The sequence below is a fragment of the Urocitellus parryii genome, chromosome Y (assembly GCF_045843805.1).
Source record: "Urocitellus parryii isolate mUroPar1 chromosome Y, mUroPar1.hap1, whole genome shotgun sequence".
Taxonomy (NCBI): Eukaryota; Metazoa; Chordata; class Mammalia; order Rodentia; family Sciuridae; genus Urocitellus; species Urocitellus parryii.
This window is the reverse complement of record NC_135548.1, coordinates 33,711,960-33,732,931: the sequence shown is the minus strand read 5'-3', so window position 1 is coordinate 33,732,931 and position 20,972 is coordinate 33,711,960. Positions and strand designations below refer to the sequence as shown.

At 37.9% G+C, this 20,972-nt stretch overlaps 1 protein-coding gene across 1 annotated transcript in view; it reads right to left on the bottom strand.

Annotated features, from left to right (window-relative positions):
- Window positions 1-3,253: 3,253 nt before the first annotated feature.
- LOC144251020 (transport and Golgi organization protein 1 homolog) overlaps window positions 3,254-20,972 on the bottom strand; it is a 37,650-nt gene continuing 19,931 nt past the window's right edge. Inside the window, exons 7-27 of the mRNA XM_077794151.1 lie at window positions 19,454-19,475; window positions 18,442-18,530; window positions 18,122-18,199; window positions 17,925-18,035; window positions 16,630-16,701; window positions 16,347-16,451; window positions 15,580-15,702; window positions 15,376-15,481; window positions 14,300-14,355; window positions 14,121-14,211; window positions 13,811-13,949; window positions 9,540-9,641; window positions 8,620-8,680; window positions 8,469-8,504; window positions 8,326-8,393; window positions 8,106-8,206; window positions 7,787-7,924; window positions 6,733-6,809; window positions 6,536-6,607; window positions 4,995-5,145; window positions 3,254-4,073 (exon numbers count right to left, since the gene is read on the bottom strand). Coding sequence (XP_077650277.1) covers window positions 3,754-4,073; window positions 4,995-5,145; window positions 6,536-6,607; window positions 6,733-6,809; window positions 7,787-7,924; window positions 8,106-8,206; window positions 8,326-8,393; window positions 8,469-8,504; window positions 8,620-8,680; window positions 9,540-9,641; window positions 13,811-13,949; window positions 14,121-14,211; window positions 14,300-14,355; window positions 15,376-15,481; window positions 15,580-15,702; window positions 16,347-16,451; window positions 16,630-16,701; window positions 17,925-18,035; window positions 18,122-18,199; window positions 18,442-18,530; window positions 19,454-19,475 — 2,118 coding nt within the window. The 3' untranslated portion in view covers window positions 3,254-3,753. The remainder of the gene's footprint in view (window positions 4,074-4,994; window positions 5,146-6,535; window positions 6,608-6,732; window positions 6,810-7,786; window positions 7,925-8,105; window positions 8,207-8,325; window positions 8,394-8,468; window positions 8,505-8,619; window positions 8,681-9,539; window positions 9,642-13,810; window positions 13,950-14,120; window positions 14,212-14,299; window positions 14,356-15,375; window positions 15,482-15,579; window positions 15,703-16,346; window positions 16,452-16,629; window positions 16,702-17,924; window positions 18,036-18,121; window positions 18,200-18,441; window positions 18,531-19,453; window positions 19,476-20,972) is intronic.

Genomic DNA, 20,972 nt, shown 5'->3' with positions numbered 1-20,972 from the left:
GGCGAGAACAGACTCCCAGCCTCGGAGCTGATCACCACCTTGGCTGCACATTAATCATGCACCTGACCCTGCGCTGCAGCATAATTAAGTCTAAGCTAATCCTGATCATTTTTAAATATTGTCTTATCTGGCAGATTAGGGAGTATCAGAAATCAGCGGGGTGAAATATTTTAAATTAGAAGATTAACTATTCGTGTGCTTTTCAAAGCTTTTTTTTTTTTTTTTTTGAGAGTGAACCCGGGGCTTCTCAAGTGCTGAGCATGCGCTCTGCCACCAAGCCACAGCCCCACCGCTTAAAGCATCTTTTCTTTTTAGTTTTAATAAAGAAAGGGATCTGCACTGGTTTTGCCTAAGACACCTGTGAGAGGGCCATACAGGCCGCCTGCTAAAATCCAGCTGTGCCCACCGCTTTAGGAGCAGAGGCAAGACCACAGCTACCTCAGGGATGCACCTGAGGGCTCTAGCCCAGGACACCCTTCTCTAGAGTCCCTGGAGAGGCACAGGGCAGAGACCTCCCCACCCTCTCCTGTCCTCCCTACCGATGGAGAGACATTGGCCCCTTGGTGGCAAGAAGGCTGCTTGCTCCACATTGCTACAGAACTGAGCCAGGAAGGAGGAGTGACAGGAGCTGGACATGAGGCTGGACCTCACCACTGTTAGGCACTGTGGTGACGCCCGGGAGAGCTGCAGCCTGAGGTCACCTCCTCTCACAATTACTGTGCTCGGAGATCCCATGATGGCACCAAACAACTTTCGTTGTGCTCCTGCTGGGGAGCTTGACAGGTGCCCACTCCTCAAGGGCAAAGCATGGAGACCCTAATGCTCAGATCCGTCTCCCTGTGGAGTGTAAGGGCCTCCAGAGCCAGAGTGTCCCTGGCCACCCACCTCCTCCCCCACTCTCAGCTGCCTTCGCCCAGAGCTGTGGTCCTGGTGCCTTCCTATGTATTTTGTTGCCTCAAGGTGCAGGGAGAAGTGGGGGGGGCTCTTGCAAAGGCCTGCCCCTCACACAGAGTCCACATGTGCAGATTTCCCGCAGCGTCCCCACTGGGGTTGGAAAGCACGCGTCCCTCCCTGCCCCCACAGGCCCATCTGCTGCCTGCAGCTTCCCCTGCTGGCGTTCACCAGTCCTCCTGCTGTGTGCAGCCACCAGGGGAAGCAGGGTCCACGCTTCCGCTCTTCCCTCGACTGATCAGGAGTCCTCAGGGGTAGCTAATAGGAGTTCTCCTTGCCAAAGTGTACTCTGTCTCTCTTCAGGAAAGAGGGAGATGGTGTTGGGAAGTTTAATTGGCCAATAGCCAGGTGGCCCTGGGTGCCTCCAGGATGCTGCCGGAGCTCGGCCTGCCCTGGCCAGTGCGCAGGTGCAGGGCAGGTGTTCAGGCAGATCTGGCTGCACCGAGTCCCATGTGCCCCTGCCCTTCCCTCCCATCTGAGCTCCTCAGCCTGCAATGGCCTCTGGCAGGTGGAGGCAAAGGCCGCAGTCCCCAGGGAGGGAGGTGAGGCCCATGTGGGCTTGGGGTAGCGGTGCCCCATCTCAGCCCTCTCTGTCTGGGCCAGGACATCCCCACGGGCGCTGACAGCTGCGTGACAAGTCTGTCCTGCGACTCCCACCGCTCGCTCATTGTGGCTGGCCTTGGTGACTGTTCCATCCGTGTCTACGACAGGAGGATGGCGCTCAGCGAATGGTAACTCACCCCCACCCCCGTTTTTGCGGCCCCTGCCCCTCCACACAGCAGCAGTCACCTCACTGCCCACCGAGGAGTCCCAGCTGCTCAGTGGGACATGATGCTTTCCCCAGGAGCCCACAGCAGGTTTCCAGCCAGGCATGTTCCACGCAGGCCAGTCCCCGTGGCCGTGGAAGTGGGTGGACGGCCTTGGGCATGCTGGAGGTTGTTCCTGGAGAGAACGGCAGTGGGGGGGTCCTGGAAAGGCCCCACCATCTCAGCCTCCATCTCACATGGGTTGTGGGCCGGGCGTCCCCATGGTCCTGTTCCTGGTCTCTTGTACACCCACTGCTTTCTGGGAAGTAGGCTTGGTGCCAACAGGACAGTCCAGGAGTCACAGCAGTGGCCACCAGAGATGAAATATCCTCATGGCCAGGACAGTGGGACAGGATTGAGATGGGTGTTGACTCAGGCACCCAGGAGACACCAGCTCCTGGGGACAGGGGGAAGCCAGGGCACCACAGGCTCTCATGTTCCCTGGTGGGAGGTCCCTGCCAGAACGGGCAACCTCTCCCCAGAGGCACCACTGTGGACAGCTGGTAGACTGCTCCCAGGGGTGCAGGTCAACAGCAGGAGTCCACTGGAGCCAGCTGAATCTTGCACTTCAGAGTGGATCTCATGGGACATCCATTGTCTCCAGACCTTTAGTTAAGCCATCTTTGTCCCCTCAAAAACACCCATCTGGGCAGGCAGGCATTGAACTTGGGAGTTGGCTCCACAGAGGGCCAGAGGATCCCAGGAAGCCCCCAGCCCCAGGCAGGGTCCCCCTCAGTACTCACCCAGCAAAAGGCAGCCTTGCTCCCATCAGGCCTGGTGATTGGGAGAGAAGTCAGCGCCTGTCTTCACCTCCCCCAATTCCCCGGGCATTGGCTGTGTCAGGCAGCTTCCGTGCCGACCTCGCCCTCAGAATACACCTAAGCTGGGTTCGTGGTGGTCCCTCCTCGCCCCAAGCCCAGCACCCTCTGCCCCTCAGCTGGGAGTGGGGACACAGGCTCTGGCCCTCCAGGTGTTGGCCCTACCAGTTCTGCCCTACCCAGTCCCCCAGCACCCTCCCTCCTCTCTCCCTTCCCTGCACCTGCCTCACAGCAGTGTCCCTTCCTGGCCTTACCTTGCAGCCCCTCCTGCCAGGCCCCTCGGCCCTCCCCAGGTATTTGAGAATGTTGCTATTTACATCTTGCATGGGGTCAGTCTCCCCCCAAGATGGGCAGTGGCTCCCAGGTGTAAGGATGGCTCAGAGAGCTCTCTAGACTGTGGCAGGAGGCAGCAGGAGAGCAGAGGCGTGCTACCACTTCCCAAGCTGCAGGACAGCAGTGGGCAGCCCACAGGCCCTAGCCGCTGGTCCCCAAGCTCCAGCAGGCAGGGACACAGGGGTCTTGGAAAGCTGGGCTGAGTGGAGAACCCCAAGCAGGCCTGACCCTGCTGCTTCTGAGGCCTAGGGGTGGATTCTGAGAGTGAGTTGACATGCTTCCCCAATGGCACAAAGTCTCATGACGATCCAATGAATCAACAGACACTTGGGAAATATTAATAAACATTTTTTATGAACTATTACAACAAAGAACTTCAGCAAGAAGGAAAATGAAGTTTATGATCTTTGAGTAAACATTTTTAGCGTAACAGTCTCTGCGACCAGATATTGAAAGAGAAAAAAATCAAGCTTATAAAACACCATTTCTCTGTTATCAACTGGAATACACTAAAAATAGGATAATGGAAATACATGTTCTTAAAGCATTTCCACAGGAAATGTCCATAATTATGACATTCTAAATCATTTAGCAATTGTATATGCTACATTAACTAAAACAAAGGTATTCCTTATTGCACATTTTAAAATTGGAAGGATACTCTAGCTTAAGTGGGGGATATTTAGGGGGAAAATATTTTGGCTCAAAATGTATACTGCACCAAGGCAGCTTCATTCTAAAAACATAAACCATTTAAAATAAACTTTTATATTTTGAAGCCAATAATCCTTTAACTTGATGAATAGTTTATAGTCCATTTTCTGACTAAGTGTCAGAGGTTAACTTTATGGGCCCTGTTTTAAGGCCTGTGAACAGCCCTCACTAATCTGAGAATTAGGTGTAGGTGGAGGTTCATCTTTAAAGCCTGAAGGCATTAAGTCTTTTGCAGCAGGTGGTGGCCCATAGTCTTGGGGACCATGAGTTGGAAGTGGTAATGGGGCACCAGGAATGAAGTACTCTCTTGGGCCAAATGAGCCTAAAGGTCTAAATGGTGCTGGTGCGGGTCCTGGAAAAAAATCACGAGGGTCAAAAGGCAAATCCCATTTTCCAGGTGGAACACATGGTGCATATTCTCTGAAGCCTATTGGTGGACGCATACCAGGACCTGGAAAATAAAAAGGAAGTCTGGTGAACATCCTGACTTGCCAGATGAGGCAAACTGAGATGGAACAAGTTTAGTTATAGCTTTTGACCAACCAGCCATGAAGCAACATATTAAGGATTTAAACATGGCTCTACCTAGCTCCAGGCTTGTCTTTTTTCTTTCCCTACTATATAATTGCAGAATTATTTCTATCTCACAAGAGCTCTATTTATATTTGGAAGTACTATATTACCATGACAAGATGATAGATTATGAAATAAGAACTTTACTACATCAAAGAAATTTTGATAAAAGGAAATTCCTCTATTTATTACTGTATCCATTAAAAATTCATGAAGTATTTCAGCATGGACTTTACACATGCCATCAGAATCAAGGTGCATGCCCTCCTGGAAAAGGCCTTCCACAGCCACCTAATTAAATCAGCAATATTTATTAGGTCACTGTTAAATCCTCCTCTTTAACACTTCCCTCTGACTTTTCTCAAGATAAGGAGGGTTTGACTTTTCTATATTCTATAACCTACTGCTTATGCTTCCATTATGGGCGATTACAAACTTTATGTTATAGAATTTTCATATCTGTGACAAAATTTTAAGTTATGGCATGTGTCTCATCCACCTTTCCATCTATTGCAGTGCATATCAACAGAGTTTCAACAAACATCTGCAGAAGTAATATTTCTGGCTTTTCTGTATATAGCCCCTTATCCTTGTCTATGAGAGATAGCTATTGCCTATCTCAGTATAAGATTATGTAGTGTTCCATATGTCCCAGAAAACTGGAGGAAAAGTTAAAATGTACTCAGCTTTATCCTTTCATTGTAAAGACCCGAGATAGCAACCAACTGTTTTAGCAAGCAATAGAAATGAAAGATGAATGTGATTTATAAGTCAATCACTACTGTTCAGATCATCATACCAAATGGTGGAGGAATTGGCCGAGGCCCAAAAGGCCCACCGAGCTGAAGTGGTGGTCCATACCGAATGGGAGGTGGTGGAGGCCGTCCCATCAGGGGTCCCATGAAGGGTACCCCTGAGAAAGGAGGGGGCCCTTTCATAGCCATATGAACCTGCAATTTAAGATTTGAAAGCAGTTAAAAGTTTTAAAATTCCTATGTATTAAGACAAAGTACCAACACCGATAAAAGCTAAAACCCAAAACAGGCACCTGTCCAGAGAACACCATCAGTGCAACAAAACTACCCACCCCTCCTGTGTATTCCCACCGACAGCTTACAGAAGTTGGAAGGATGCCACAAGAGGGAGCAGTTTGTTACTGATTATATCTGCACAGGAAAGGGAAAGGCAAGAGGACTGGCAGAGGTTATTAACAGAGGTGATTTCTGACAACTATGTCATGCTGTATTCACTACAATCTATTTCAAAGGGAGTCCCCCCTCCCCATCACTTCCCTTTCATCACAATAGCTCATTACTTCCATATTAAGAATGAACAGAATAAAATGAAAAATCCATTCTCTACCCATGTAATAATAGCTACTATTCAGAGTATCTTCAGTAAGTCTTTCATATATTATTCAACCTCTGAGATCTTTAAGTAGACTGTCTTATTTTAAATAAGAGGGAACAAAAGCAAATGGAATATCATAATTTGTTGAAGGCCACACTGCATATTAAAGGAACTCAATCCCAGGTTTGCCTCCAAGCCATGCTTTTCCCACCTCTACTCCTCTCTAACAATGGGTCTTTGCTCTCTTTTAAATCTTCTACTACAAAGGGGTTTGGGGTCTTATCTAAGGTGCCCTTAGATTTCTCTAGAGATGTATATTCCTGGAATATATATACACTGGAACTTGAGAAGTATTTTCCATCACAGTGCTATATACTGTACACCATTTGAGATATTGATTTATCATTTCCTATGAGTAGTGGGTTTGAAACTAAACAATTAAAAATTTATTTTATTATAGAGCTGCAGAAGACCTACCGGATATAATAGCAACACAGTTACAAGAGAATACACTTATGTGAACAAATGAGACCATTTCTTGGGACTGGCTCAAGAGGTCATTTCAGATGATCATTGTTTCACTGAAACAGTATTTCACTTTCAGAAAATCTGATACCAATCTAATTCAAATCACTTAAAATAGGGTTTGCACAAATGAAGGAATTCTTAAATAACATTCTTCCAAACAAAAATAAAAATGATGAATTATATAATTTATAATGAATTTACTTTGCCTTTACTTTTACTTTATATGATGTTTTGTGTTGAACATTCAACACAACACCCCATATAAAGTTAGAGTGATAACTTTTCACATTCTATAGTTCATATAGTTGTACACACTTAAGCAACATTCCCAAGTTAATGAGAAAAGTAAGCTCAATATTGCATGCAGTTTAAAGCAAACAAGATCAGTGTCATGCTCTGAATATCTTTCCCAGAAATGCACAGAATAAAACCCAATTCAGTTCTCAACCTCTAAGTACTTACTCCAACTGGATGCTCAGTCAAAGAAGTAATTGTGGAGACTGAGGGGGTCTCAGGTTCTTGGGGAACAGTTTGCTTTTTAAGAAACAAAAGGGATAGTACAAATAGAACACAAAGAAGGATAAAGCAAAGAGCAAGTACTGTAGGAAAGCTACATGTTCCTGCATGACCACATGATTCACAGTAACTACAGAACTTACCTCACCCTCATTCGTCACCTTAGCTGGAGAAAAACTTCTGGAACTGCTATTCATGTGAGCTGGACCACATCCTGGGTCTGTTAGAGATCAAAGAATGGATTCAGACTTAATTCTAACATGAAAAGAATAAAAATCATCCATCCACAATTACAGATTCTTTGAAGTTACTTGGTCCCTTTACCAGAGGCAACGGGTTTCCCAGATGCCTCAGAAGACCAGTACGAGGTAAAGGTCCATCCATTGACCCTTGGGAAAGAAAGACCAGAGCCCTTGTATGTATTTTTCAGAAGAAATAAATCACTGGTGGACAGGTCAGGTCAGGATTCAACAATAACTAGAAAGCAACATGAAAAATGGGTTTCCCAGGGGTTGGGGTCATAGCTCAGTTGTAGAGTGTTTGCCTAGCATGTGTGAGGCACTGGGTTTGATTCTCAGCACACATTTAAAAAATAAATAAAGATATCATGTCCATCTACAATTAAAAATATTTTTTTAAAAAAAATGGGTTGCCCAATATGTAAATCACAATTTATGAAGAGACTTAAGTAAAATAAAGAACTGCCTTGGGTTGATAGAACAGCAGATTAATAAGTACTGGTCCTAAACTTTAAGCTATAGACTTGAAGTATGTGTAGGCTGGCTTTTCTTTAGTCTGTATAACCTGACTGCCAATCTTACCAAGACTACAGTCCTATTTAGAATTGGAAATAAGACTCAGTATTTCATGTTGGAAATATGTATGCTACATAAAGTTTAAGGCTACTTTTATAATATTTGGGAAAGGAACACCATAGAGATTTAATTTAAAGATAAAGGTTTACACTTCACAGTGTAAAATTTAAAAGAAAAAAACAATACAGGGACCTCCAGGAAAAAAAAATGTTTTCTATTCTAGAACAGATTTTACAGAAAACATTCACTAAGATAAAGTAAGAAATTATCTTCTATATATTGTACAGGCCCAAATTCTATGTTTTCATTAGAATATTCAAAAGGGGAAAAAAAAACCAAAACCTTGAAGTAGTTTACTATAAAGCAACATGTGAATGCTCACCAAATCCGTTTCTAGGCATAGCTTTTTGATTAAGAGTAGCAGAAGGAGGTCTCTCAGCTGGCTCTGCTGTCAGTGGAGGGGAACATTCTCCACCACTCACGGGGGATGGACCAAAAGAGCCATTATGGCTCAGTGGACCTAAAGACAACAATGCCATGTTACTACTTTAAGGCAGCCTTCTCGCTGACACCAACCCTCACCTCCCGCTTTAGCAAATCATTCAGATTATTTCATAACCATTACACACAGAAGTAAAAAGTAATTTACATACATTCTGCACCAAGAAATAAAATAGCTCCTTTTACAAAGTGCCCCCTACCTCTCCGAGGAGGATTTTGTAAATTTGGTCTTCCCGGCATAGGTTTTACAATCACGGGTTCATCTTGCCACACTGCCATCTTTTGGGTCATTTCCAATAGACTTGAATATTGAGAAAGAATGGGCTGAATTATGAAACTGCAATCTATTCCTTCATAGATAATATCTAGCATAACCTTAAAACACTATAAAACATATAGTAAGATATCAAAATCACATACTTCTGTCTCAAATTAGCAGCTTCCCTTTTCTCTTCAGCTACAGCTCTTTCTGCAGAACGAGCTTTGAGCTATTAAAGAGAAAATATTCAAATTCAGTTGCGGTAGGCTATGCACAAAATAAAGAAAAGGGGGAAAAATCTTACCCAATTATCATGAGCTTTCTTCTCATGCATAGCAATCTGAAAAAGACAACATACTAAAAAATATGTTTTTAGGGACTCATTATAATAGCGTATAATTGTCTGTATTAGATATCAAAGAATTCTGCAACTACAGGACTGTATTAATTACTACCTGGTTTTTAAATGAGCGCTCCGCTTTCTGTAATTCTTCTTCCATCTCTTCAATTCTCCGCCTAAGAATTACAACAATTGAATAACATTTGAAACATTCTGACCATTTTCCCTTTATTCCATCAGCTATACTTTTAAAGACTTTATCATACATAAGAAAAACATTTCTATAGTTATATGAATCCAGTGTGATCAAAACTAATACTACAGGCAAGGTGCAATGCCACATGCCAGTAATCCCAATGATTGGGAAGCTGAGGCAGGAGGATCATAAGTTCGAGGTCAGTCTCAGCAATTAAGTGGGAACCTATGCAACTGAGACCCTGTCTCAAAGTTAAAAAAAGGTCTAAGGATGTAGCTTAGTAGTAAAGCATCAAAAATAAATAAATAAATAAATAGATAGATAAAATAAGAACCTAATACTAATAACTTCTTTATCATTTAATTGCTAGAGATTCTGAATGATAACTTACAATTTCCTTAACTGTTCATCAGTGTGTTCTCAAGTAATTCTGTTAGAAATATCTTCCTCCTTAAAACTTTTTTTCTTTTTTTCAAATTATATCCATAGAAGATTTCCAAGGTCTATCAAATGCCACACTTTTGTGGGTCTTGATAAATCACACAGCAAACTGATTTCTTAACGAATTACTACAACATACAAACCCCCCAGAACTGTTTGCATTGACCAAGTTCCCTATGGTCTTGCCCATTAGGTATAAGTAAATTTTTGTTAACATTTTTCATTTGTTAAGTTGAAATTTATTTTTTTCTCCTGTGTGAATTGAATTTATTCATATCCTCTCGTTATTTATACTTACATGCTATTTTCTTCTATCTACATAATGTAAAAAAAGATTAAAAAGAAAGCTAACACTAGTTCATTAGACATTGACACCCTCCTTTAGAAACTGAACTCACTTGTAATTTTTAACTTCCTGTACAGAGGAAACCACCTTTTCATCTGCAGCTGACAGCCGCTGCTCTTTTTCTAGTCTCTCATATTCTTCTTGGCTTAGTTTCCTAAAATAAAGCCAGTTATCAAATCAAAAGTTTCTCTTTGTGAATATCACTTCCCACAGTTCTATAAAATGCTTAGGCACATAAAATAGAAATTCAAACCTGCAATTTCGTAAATCAAACTCTGGCAAATCACTTACATTTTCTAACTTCTCCTCTTAATTCTCTACTTACCAGTAAATAAAATAAATGTGAAAACAACATGTGCCCCAAGGGCAAGTCTCCTGAGTGTAAGATAATAAAAACTCACTTTACTTCAATTTGGAAGATCAGGACTGATCAACCTAACATAAAATCTTCTAGAATATGTCTTTTAGCTATGCAATTAACCACAGAACATTTTTAACACTTTAGATATCTATTTCAAAAGAATTGTAATTAAGCAAAAAGACCAATCTGAGTTTTGATAATGTCTGTCAACCAGAAAAAGAAGCCAAACTGACCCACAATCAGAGTATTATCTACTGACAAGTTTTAACTCTGATCATGAAACTGAAGATGTTCATCTACTGAGACAAAGGTAGACACATTTAATGATTTAAAAAATACTATTTTCTGCTATCCTTGTACTACCCTCTTTAGCCATAGTTCCAATTCAAAAGATAATTAACTTGAAACTTAATTTTCCATAAATCAGAAGAACTATAGTAAAAAAGGATTATTGATACCAAATAGAAAAAGGGGATTATATATTCTTATATAGCTTCTCATTTAATTCTTCAGCAAGTATTTTATGAGTGGCTATAATATACTAGTTACCTTGTAAGATGCTAAAGAATAAAAGAGTTCACTGTTTCAGGTATAAATGATGCCTAAAGGAATATAATAATTTTCCCCACTGGCTTAAGAAGGAATATGGAGAAAACTAAATCTTGAAGGACAGAGAGAATTTTGTTTCCAATTATCAAAGAGTTAGTCTGAGGAGCACTAAGAACAATCAAAACATCTTTATAAGAATATAAAATTGTGTTTGAAGGGATCCAAGCTAAAAAGGCAGTGGAGATATATGGATGTGGCCAAGATCCATTAGAAAAAGGAATCTCAGAATTACAAGTAAGGCTGGCACTTTAAGGTACTTTTCTCCTAGGTTTACCCACATATTGAAGATAACACAAAGATATAATGAGTCTGAACTAAGCCTTCATCCAATTCTTGGGCTTAGAGGAAAAAAACAAGTGTTTGGGGCTACAAATAAAGGGACCCTTAATAAAAGCCCTAGCCTTTGAGTTTAGATTAGAAAATACTGCACACTTAAGTGATGAACAGGCAAAAAATCCAAAAGGAATAATACTGAAACATTGAAAAGACAAGTCATTTTTGAATTATCTTAATTGCTGACTAAGTTTAAAGTGACAATCTTACTCAAGTAACCTCAACACTTTTCTATAAGAAGATAACTTCATCTTAGTCCTCAAATTTCATCTATAATTATCAAAACAATGTTAGCCAATCAAAACTGACCAGGCACTCCATAAGACAAAATTCTGTGAGAAAAAATACCACAGAAAAGGAAACCACCTAATGGGGTTATCTGCACATGTTTTAAAATCACTGTGCTTTATACTGTCAAAAAAGTAAAGTCAAGATTATGAATTTCAGGGCTGGGAATATAGCTTAGTAGGTAGAGTGCTGCCTTGCATGCACAAGGCTCTGAGTTCAAACCCCATCACCACAAAAGAGGAAAAAAAAAGATTATGAATTTTGTCAAAGGATTAGAAACTATAAAACCAAGAAAAGGTTGGGTGTGGTGACCTACCTACAGTAGAAGATACTCAAGAGGCAGAGGCAGAATGATGAGATTAAAGATAGCTTGGAAAGCAGTAAGACACTAGTCCCTTATGAGAAAGAGCAAGGAGTCTGTGGAGGTAGCTCAATAGTAGAGCACTTGGCTCAATGTCCTGGGTTTGAGCTGTAGTACTGAAATAGGACTGGGGTTGTGGCTCAGTGGTGAAGCATGTGCCCCACATGTGTGGGGCACTGGGATCAGTCCTCAACACCACATAAAATACATAAAATATTGTGTTGGGCTGGGGATGTGGCTCAAGCGGTAGCGCGCTCGCCTGGCATGCGTGCGGACCCGGGTTCAATCCTCAGTACCACATACAAACAAAGATGTTGTGTCCGCCAAAAACTAAAAAATAAATATTAAAATTCTCTTTCTCTCTTAAAAAAATCCTATAAAAATAAAATAAAATATTATGTCCCTCTACAACTAAAATAATATTTTAAACCCTGAACTTTTTAAAATCCTAAACTCAATGAATGATTTTAGCAGCAGATTTGGGAAGTAAAATAAATCCTAGCGCTTTTAAGATAGGTCAGAAGAAAATATCCAGAAGAAGTAAATCCAGAATGTAGGAGGCAGGGGAAATCAAATTCTAATATGCATTATTATAATCAGAAGAGAGAATGAGGTAAAATCAACATTTAGAAAAAGACTCGAAAATTCAAGAAATGTTTAATGGTCCCAAGCAACATAACTGCAAGAGGAAAAGTGGGTGGGGTGGGGAAAACTACACCTAGGCACTTCCCAATACAACTTAAAAAAACAGAGAAATGACTACAGGAACTAGGGGAGGGATAAGACCAAACAACAATGATAATGGATTCCTTAAAGAAAAAATTTAAAACAGATGGTAATTAATTGGATATTTTTAAATTGCTAAAACTAAGTAACAGTAGCCAAAAGAAAGATCCTTTAAAAATGGAAACTGGTTTTAACTCTAATCATGAAGTTCATGTCAACCTAATACAGATTATAAAGGTAGCAATATTTAGTGGATAAAATACTATTCTCTATTTATCCTTGTACTACTTTGATACACTAATCAAATCTATCATTAAAGGACAATGTTCAAATAGAATGAAAATAATTTCAAATAAGAAACCAACAGTGTAGAATGCAGAACTACAGAAACTTTAAATATGTGTATAAATTGAATGAATGTCTTGTGGAGTTCACAGTATATGAAGTACTAACATACAATGCCACAACAGTTATCAGATTCAGGAGCTACTTAAAGCCCATAAAAAAATAATAAACCTATTAATCTATGTCAGGTTTTTATTAAATCCAGAATATATACCATGGCCTTTAAATTATGAGAAGATGAATAAAATTATAATTATATAATTATAATTCCATTATAATTTAGGATTACATCAAGCTTATACAGGGGATGAGGAAAATAATTAAAAATATTTAAACTATTAAAAAGATACAAGGAAGAAAAAAAAGAACAGGTCATCAAATAGAAAGCAAATTCTTCATAAACCACAGGCACATATTGACATGGACAGACTTATATTTTAGAAAGTCCACTCAAGTGGCTATAGAGAAAATTAATAAGAATATATTATATAAAAGAATATATATATATATAATACATTATATATATATTATATATTATATATATTATATAAAAGAATAGATATATAAATGCTAAAGAGTAAAATCAGGTGCAAATAAATAAAATCTGACACAAAAAACCTATTTTTAGAGAATTCAAGTATTTTTGTGGATTAAAAACTTCAAATGAACTTTCAAAAAATAACTAGCTCCACACTGAGAAGATTAATATATAAATATATACTACAAACAAGTACTTCTGTAATCATAACTCCTAAGGTCCTTGCCACAGTTCAATTTTTAGTGTGAACATCTGAGATATTCAAGTCCAAAACTTGTACCATCAATAAGTAAATATTATTCCTTTTTGAAGTTTTTATTCTACTAAAACATGTCATTCCAAATCACTCAGTATTTTTAAAGGTCCAGAGTTAGAGATACAAGTTCAAAACATTAGAATTCCATAACTGATCACAATGAAAGGTAATTAAAATAAATAGTGGGATCATAGAAAGGGTCTAGATCTTTGAGAGGTATTTCCACATCAGTGACTGTTAATACCAGTTTACCACTTCCTGCCTTCATATGAATTTGACAATTGATTACGATGTCCTCACAGCCTTAGTTTATGGTTCCAACTACCTCAGGACTCTTAAGACTGACGATGGAAAGAAAAATGCAACTTATAGGAAACAAAACACAAAGGAAAAAAGACAAATCTCTACTTATTACAACTAGAAGAAATTGTAACTAATCTTAAGAAAAGATAAAATTATCTGTTAGTTCACACAGTGATAACAATAACAAACAATGAAAATCTTACTTTTGTAATGCCACCTCATTTTGCTGGTAGAGTTCATTTAAAATCTCCACTTTCTGCCTAAGAGTTTTGCATTCCTCTTCCAGTCCAACTTTAGAAGACCGTAGTGAATTGCAGTCACTTTCTAATTTCTTTATTTGGTCTGTAAAGGATAAAACAGCTTATCTCTATATGTGTACAAGGACTTAAGAACTTGTTTGAGGGAGTAGTGCCAAGAAAAGTAAGAAGCATGAAAGCAAGAAGCCATTCTTTATCTTTCTAATAAAATTTTAAGTCTTTCCAACATGGTAATTTCTTCTGAAGAAGAACCCACCTTCTAGATTACATTTTGTGGACTTCGAGGCTCTTAGCTCAAGTTGTAAAAGTTTTAGATCCTCTTCAACTACTGATATTGTAGTTTGTGTCTAAAAATTGCAGAAAAGAGAGGTATTCTTAAAAGTGAGGCACAGGAAGAATTCACAGGCACTATGGGACTCTTACAAAGAACTATACCCGAGAGACATCCATCATCTGCTTAATTTGATCTTTGATCTTCTCGTTCCGATCACCTAAAAAACAAAAGACTTTAGCTTTTTCTTTCCTGACTTTTAACTCTATATTCTCCTAACTTCCCCAAACTAAAGAATGATCGTGTTCAAACACCGGAAGAAAAAAAAATCAATTAAATAATTAAACTGATTAGACTAATGACTTTTAAGAGAATTGCAAGCTTAGATTTAAAAAAAAAGAGAGGTGAATTTCAGGTTGGGGTTGTGGCTCAGTGGTAGAGTGCTCACCTAGCATGTGTGAGGCACTGAGTTTGATCTTCAGCATAAAAATAAATAGAAGTACTATGTCTGTCTTAAAAACAAAAAAAAGGTGAATTTCTAGTTTGCACAACTAAAATGTTATCTCTGCTATTCTTGTAAGATAAAAGCTTTTCTTCTCTCTCAGATCTATCTTCACCTGGGCAAGTAAGTAAGTGTCTTGTTTAGAAAGATTCAATCCTACATTTTCTCCCTGAATCTACTACCAGGTGTGGTTTGAAATACTTGCTATGTAAGCAATATCCAACTTGGGAGAAAACATTTGGAAATATTTTCCTCATCAGTAAACACTGTTACACTCCCTCTCTAGCTTTCTGATAGTCTCTAGCCTCTGTTCTCACAGCCTTAGTTTATGGTTCCAACTGCCTCCGGACTCTTAAGACTGACTGTGGACCTTAAAACCACAGAGCCATAGAGATGATGAGTATCAAAATCAAGTATCATCTGCATAAGTTAAGAAATAAATTTCTCTTACTGTACAATGTTCAATACTTAGAGGTATAGGATGTGACTATTGTAGCTGCAGTGTACTTACTAGTTTTCAATGGGATAGAAAAAGTCAGTGTTCTTCACATGCCTATTGGTACATTATACCCCAGCAACCCACCTCTGCCAATGCAACAGACATATCTATAGATCCAGTGATGTGTCTACAACCCTGAAGCTTAAGAAGAAATTCAGCCAGCTGAAAAGTGGCATCTGTATACTTAATTAAAGACAGGAAAGCAAAAAAGGATTCAACTTCCCAGAGACTGATCTCACCTGCTACCTCTCCATTGGTTAATTCATCTGACTCATCTGTACTTTGATCCTCAGATTCAGATTCACATTGTAACCGATTCAACTGTGTGATGTAATTAGTCAAAGCCTAGAAAAGAAGCAAAAGGTTGGAAGACTCTCGATTTTAATTCAGAAGATTTCAGGAGAATTCATGAGATGAAACATGTATTTGGAGTATAAACTTACTTTATTAGTATCATCTTTGTAACTAAGAGCTACTTGTAAATCTTTCTGGGACTTCTCAAATGATTTGATTTGTTCACTGAGCTCAGCATGTGATGTACTCCAGTCTTTGACTTCCTGCTGCAACTGAAAAGTCAAAACACATGAATTCATATGGGTTAGGTAGGGGTTTCTGCACTGGATACATTAGGACTACAAGACTTAGACAAAGAAATAGAGAGCCATACTCCTCGGTGGACTCCGTCAATCGAGGGGTTTGAGACCTTGGTTAAGGAAGAGGGCAGAGTGGCCCCAACTCTCACAGCTGCATCAAGAACATCAGAGCTATCAGGAAGTTGACCCTGTTTTATTGCATTCCCCAGAAAATTGCTGTCAATTCAAATAATTTACCTCCAGCAGGAATGGCTGGGCACATATGACTGTCTCCTAAATTTAGATTCCTTATCATGTAATCTTCCCTTGGCCGGTGAATCAGTAACTAGTCAAAACAGGATCATAAAATACTTAATTTTCTGGTTTAAAAAGTTTCTTTGAGGCTATGCAAGTTAATAACTGATTGATATTTGATAAGAAAAGCAATAATCCAAAAATCCAAAACAGATGGAGAACATATATATGCACTCAATTTGGGGAGCATTGTTTAAACTTTGCATATCTAGAAAAGGTCCTACATGAATATTCCTTACCTCAGAAACAGATCCAAGAAAGATACAAGATATTGATATTCACTTCTCTAGTTTACATTATGTATGACATCAAATTTTCTTTACCTGCTCTTTCTCCTTCTTAAGCATGGTATTTTCTTTCTGAAGCTTCCTGCATTCCAACTTCACCTTCGCTTCATGAAGCTTAGTTTCAGTAAGGATAATTTGAAGCTAATGCAAAACACTACAGTTAGTGAATTAATTCCAAAGAAAAAACAAAGTTATACTTTCCCAAACCAGACATCATATAGTTCTCATTTTTTGCACATTTTAGCACACCTCAAATTTTTGGTCCGCAACAAATTAAGATGTAGTATTAATATCCGATAGCAAGAGTTGGCAGCTTTACCTCTGAAAGTTCAGAATTATTCACTGAAATGACATCTTTAAGCTTCTCTATAGATTTCTTATTTTCCATTATCTGCCAGGGGAAAACAGAACACAAAATATGCATTAGGATTTCAGTAGAAATACTGATATATATATATATGTGTGTGTGTGTGTGTACACACATATATATACTAAAAAAGATAAACACAACAAAATTTTTGTCAAGCCATCCCATTACATTTCAGGTAAATGCAGGGGGATCCAGATTTGGACTAAGCAAAAAATCAAGAACTGAAAGAGGTGAGGGAAAATGAAGTCATAAATATTTCATGGCATCCACAACCTTACTGTTTGTGAGATAACCAGAAAAAAAGGTCAAAGTATAGAAAATCATAATGCAATAAGTAAATAAAATGTTTTAAAGCATAGAAAATTAACTATAATTAATTACTGTTTCAAGTAAACCAGTTCAAATTAGTAATTTTTTTTCTAGTGATAGAGAAAAAAATTTCCCAAGATCATTTTTAAAATTTTCTTATCTGAAGTAAAAAATGATAAAATTTAAGGAAGAATAGACTAATCTCACATACAGAAGAATTCCAAAAAATTTATAAAGATACTTGATCCTTAAGGAAGTGGACATAACTCTGCAATCTTTGTTTGCAATGCCTGGGATTGAATCCTGGGCCTCATGCATGCTAGGCAAGTGCTCTACCATGAGCTGCATCCTGGGCTTGTAACTCTTCATACTTTAACTGTGGGCTGTGCATGGTAACTTCCAAAGAATACAACATGAAAAGGATTGGAAAGAATTTTTACAGTGGAGAAATCTGATAAATACTACCTCAGCTGGGTGATCAAGCTTACTTGGGGGTAGGATATTTCAGAACACACTCTCTACTATCTTTTGCAACTTTTATGTAATTACAGAAACTTATAGAAATTGAAAATGAAATATGTAAGTAAACTTTTTTTTAAGTACAGAAAATTGATTAATTCATTACTCTTTCAAGTAAAAAGTAAACAAATACTGTTCAACTGGACAATAGTTTTTTAGTTGTTCTGCCTGTTTCCAAGGGCAGAGCAAAGCAATATGAAAATTATCCAAGGTTGAGAATAAAAATATTTCCTAGGCCCATAAAAATAATTTGTTGTATCAGTACTTAAAAGTTCCACAAAATGGGCAGAAGTGGGTTCAACTTCCTTGACTCCTAATCTTACTTTAGTTAACAGCTGGACTATGTTCAACTTAACCAATTTAACAAAATATTTCAAAAGCCAAATTGCAGTAACACTTAGCAGCGAAACTCTTACCAAGTCCTGATTCTTAGCATTCTGTTCTCTCTCAGATGCTAACGTAACAAGAAGACTTTTAGCTTTCTCATCCAGAAGTTCTTTATCTTTTTCAAGAAGCTTCACTTTATCCTGGAAAAAAAGGTGTCAATATTACTCACTCATTACATTTACTTTTGAGTTTAGAATGTAATTCCCCCCAAAGAAGGGATTTTTACCTTATATTTAGTTGCTTCATCAGAAAGAATCATATTTTTTTTCATGGTCTCTTGGACCTGTTTCTTTGATTCCTTCATCTATGTAAATAAAGCATTCAGAATTAAGATACACAAATTATAGTGCTACTATACAAGTTACTTCCAGACAAGTGACCCTTTCCAGAAGAAAGCAGTACTTAATACATATGACTGTTTAGAATTTGGATGATTTGTAGAAAATAATGAAACAAAAATTTTAAAATACGATTTTAAAATTAAAACAGGTAGAAATGATTCATGCTAGAACCAAGGGAGAAAGAAACAAAAAAAAAATATTATACCTTCTGTTCATAATTTGACAATTTCTGCATTAGTTCTTCATTTTCTTTCATGAAATTGTTCATCTTTTTGGAAATTTGCTGTTCAATGACTAAAAGGGGGAAATACACAAGATTATTACAATCACTAAATGAAATTCAATTACTCAATCTACTAAAAGCAAAGACATGTTATATGGTACTATGAGGAAATACTTCTTAGCATAACTATTATGCTTTTAAAAAGCAATCTATGCTTATTAGCAATAAGAGTATAAAAATTATTAAAATTTAAGAAAAATATAAGAACAATGATATTTTGCTGGGTGCAGTGGTACACACCTGTAATCCCAGTGGCTCAGGAGGCTGAGCTAGAAGGATCCCAAGTTCAAAGCCAGCCTCAGCAAGAGCGAGACACTAAGCAACTAAGTGAGACTTGGTCTCTAAATATAGGGGGTTGGGGATGTGGCTCAGTAGAGTGCCCCAGAGTTCAATCACAGGTACCCCTCCCATCCAAAATGATATTTCAATTTAAGCTTATTTCACAGATGGGAAATACAGTAAAGTGTTGTAGCTTGATATTCCTCCCTTCTCAAAACACTTTCTTTTCAGAAAATGGAATCATTTCATTCTTTGCAAAGAAAAACAGAAATGAAAACATACTGATTCACATTACCATTCTTTAAATTATCTACTCAATTACTTAATGCATGATTAAATAATTAGCATAGAAATACTCTTCAAATGTAATACATCTGCATTACATCAATATTCAAAGTTAATCTGCCCCAAATTAAAACTTATCATCATCTCCCTATCCACAATTTGTTCCTCCTCTTTATCTCCTATCTCAGAGTTGGAACCATCATCATCTACTCTATTATCCATGCTAGCAACCTAGGAATAGTAAAATTTTCAGGAGGTAAAAAAGATAATAGACATTAAAAGTCACTGTATCTATTTCTAACATACATAAAACACACAACAAACACCAATACAAAGGGTTATTACAAGTTTAAGAAACCTAAAAATTTACCTTGATATTCTCTATCTTTTACCTAGAAGAGAGAAAAAAGATTAAATTTGATGTCAAACATATGCTCAATAGAAACAGCATTCCTAAAACAACAGTCAGAATCATAACCAAGTGAGAATTTAATAACATTCTGGTTCAGGATAATAATTTATAGGATTAAAAATAAGTAAAGTTAACAAGTTAACAAGGCTTTTAAATTTAATTGGTAGTGAGATTTCATAAATAGCCTCTGACATAAAAACACTAAGATATGTACCTTATTTCACAGTAAAGATGTGTGTGTGTGTATGTGTGTGTGTGTGTGTGTGTGTGTCTTCAAAATCATTTACTTGACAATTCTAAATAACCAGGATAAAGTCTAGAAACAATGACTATTCAAAAGGAATCTGAGGAAACAATATTAAAGGCATAATCTTTGTACTAAGATATGCCACTTTCACTCACCAGAAAACATCTTAGAACTCCAATTTAAATTTGGCTATTGGCTGAATTTAGAAACTAAGAGGCTACATCATCTTATTTCTGCAAACCACTAAATATATAGCAAGAAATCTGAAAGGGAAGACTGCTAGAAGAAAATGCACAAGCAACAAGAGAAATGACAATTAACATATTCTGGAAAGGACAAAAACAATCATTTCCAAAAGACAGCAATAAACTGCCTGATAATAAAACCTAAGCAGAATTTTTTTTAAAACATCACTAAATTTCTTTGTAACTTAGCATATTACTTGTCCTTTCAAACTTATGTTATTAATGGTGATGGGATACTCAGATGTGTCCATGGATCATCCATGGGATCTCCGTAATAGGAAATTGCATTCAGAAAACTCCAACACAGAAATAAATGAACATTTCTTTAATGTCATAGCCTTGCTAACCTTTTACTCAAAATGACAACAGAGGAAAATGGGAAGTAGCATAAAAGCAGTCATCTAAGGTAGGGACTAAAGTTCCAAAGTCAAATGCTGAAACTGAGGAGCAACAAGTTAGGAACCAGATCCCACATAACCTAGTGAAAAGAGAAACAGGTACCGCAGTTCTTGAAATGAAAGAAACAAGAGAGAGAAATATAAAATGGTTTCATGTTTTTCCCTTCTCTTTATCCTTCTATTTCCTTTTTCCTTTTAGCTGAGACAAAGTTCAATGAGATTAGAAAATTCCTCACAGGAATCCAGGCAAACGATTCTTCTATTTAAGAAGGGAATACTTTTTAAGAGATTTTACTCTCAATTGTACAAGGAGAGGAAACTTATCTTAACAATGATATGTCTGAAATAATTAAGAAATCAGAAAAAGAACACTCAGATTTGAAAAGATTTGTATCCAATGCTTTTGGCCTCTTTAAATGTTAGGATTTTCATATGCAAAGTCCATTTACCTAAAATAATTTTCTTCCAATTATGTTAAATAACTATGAAACAGAATAACCTACAGTACAAACATAAGTATGTATAAGCCTATACACACACACACACACACTTATACATATATGTACACACATACACAGACATAGACT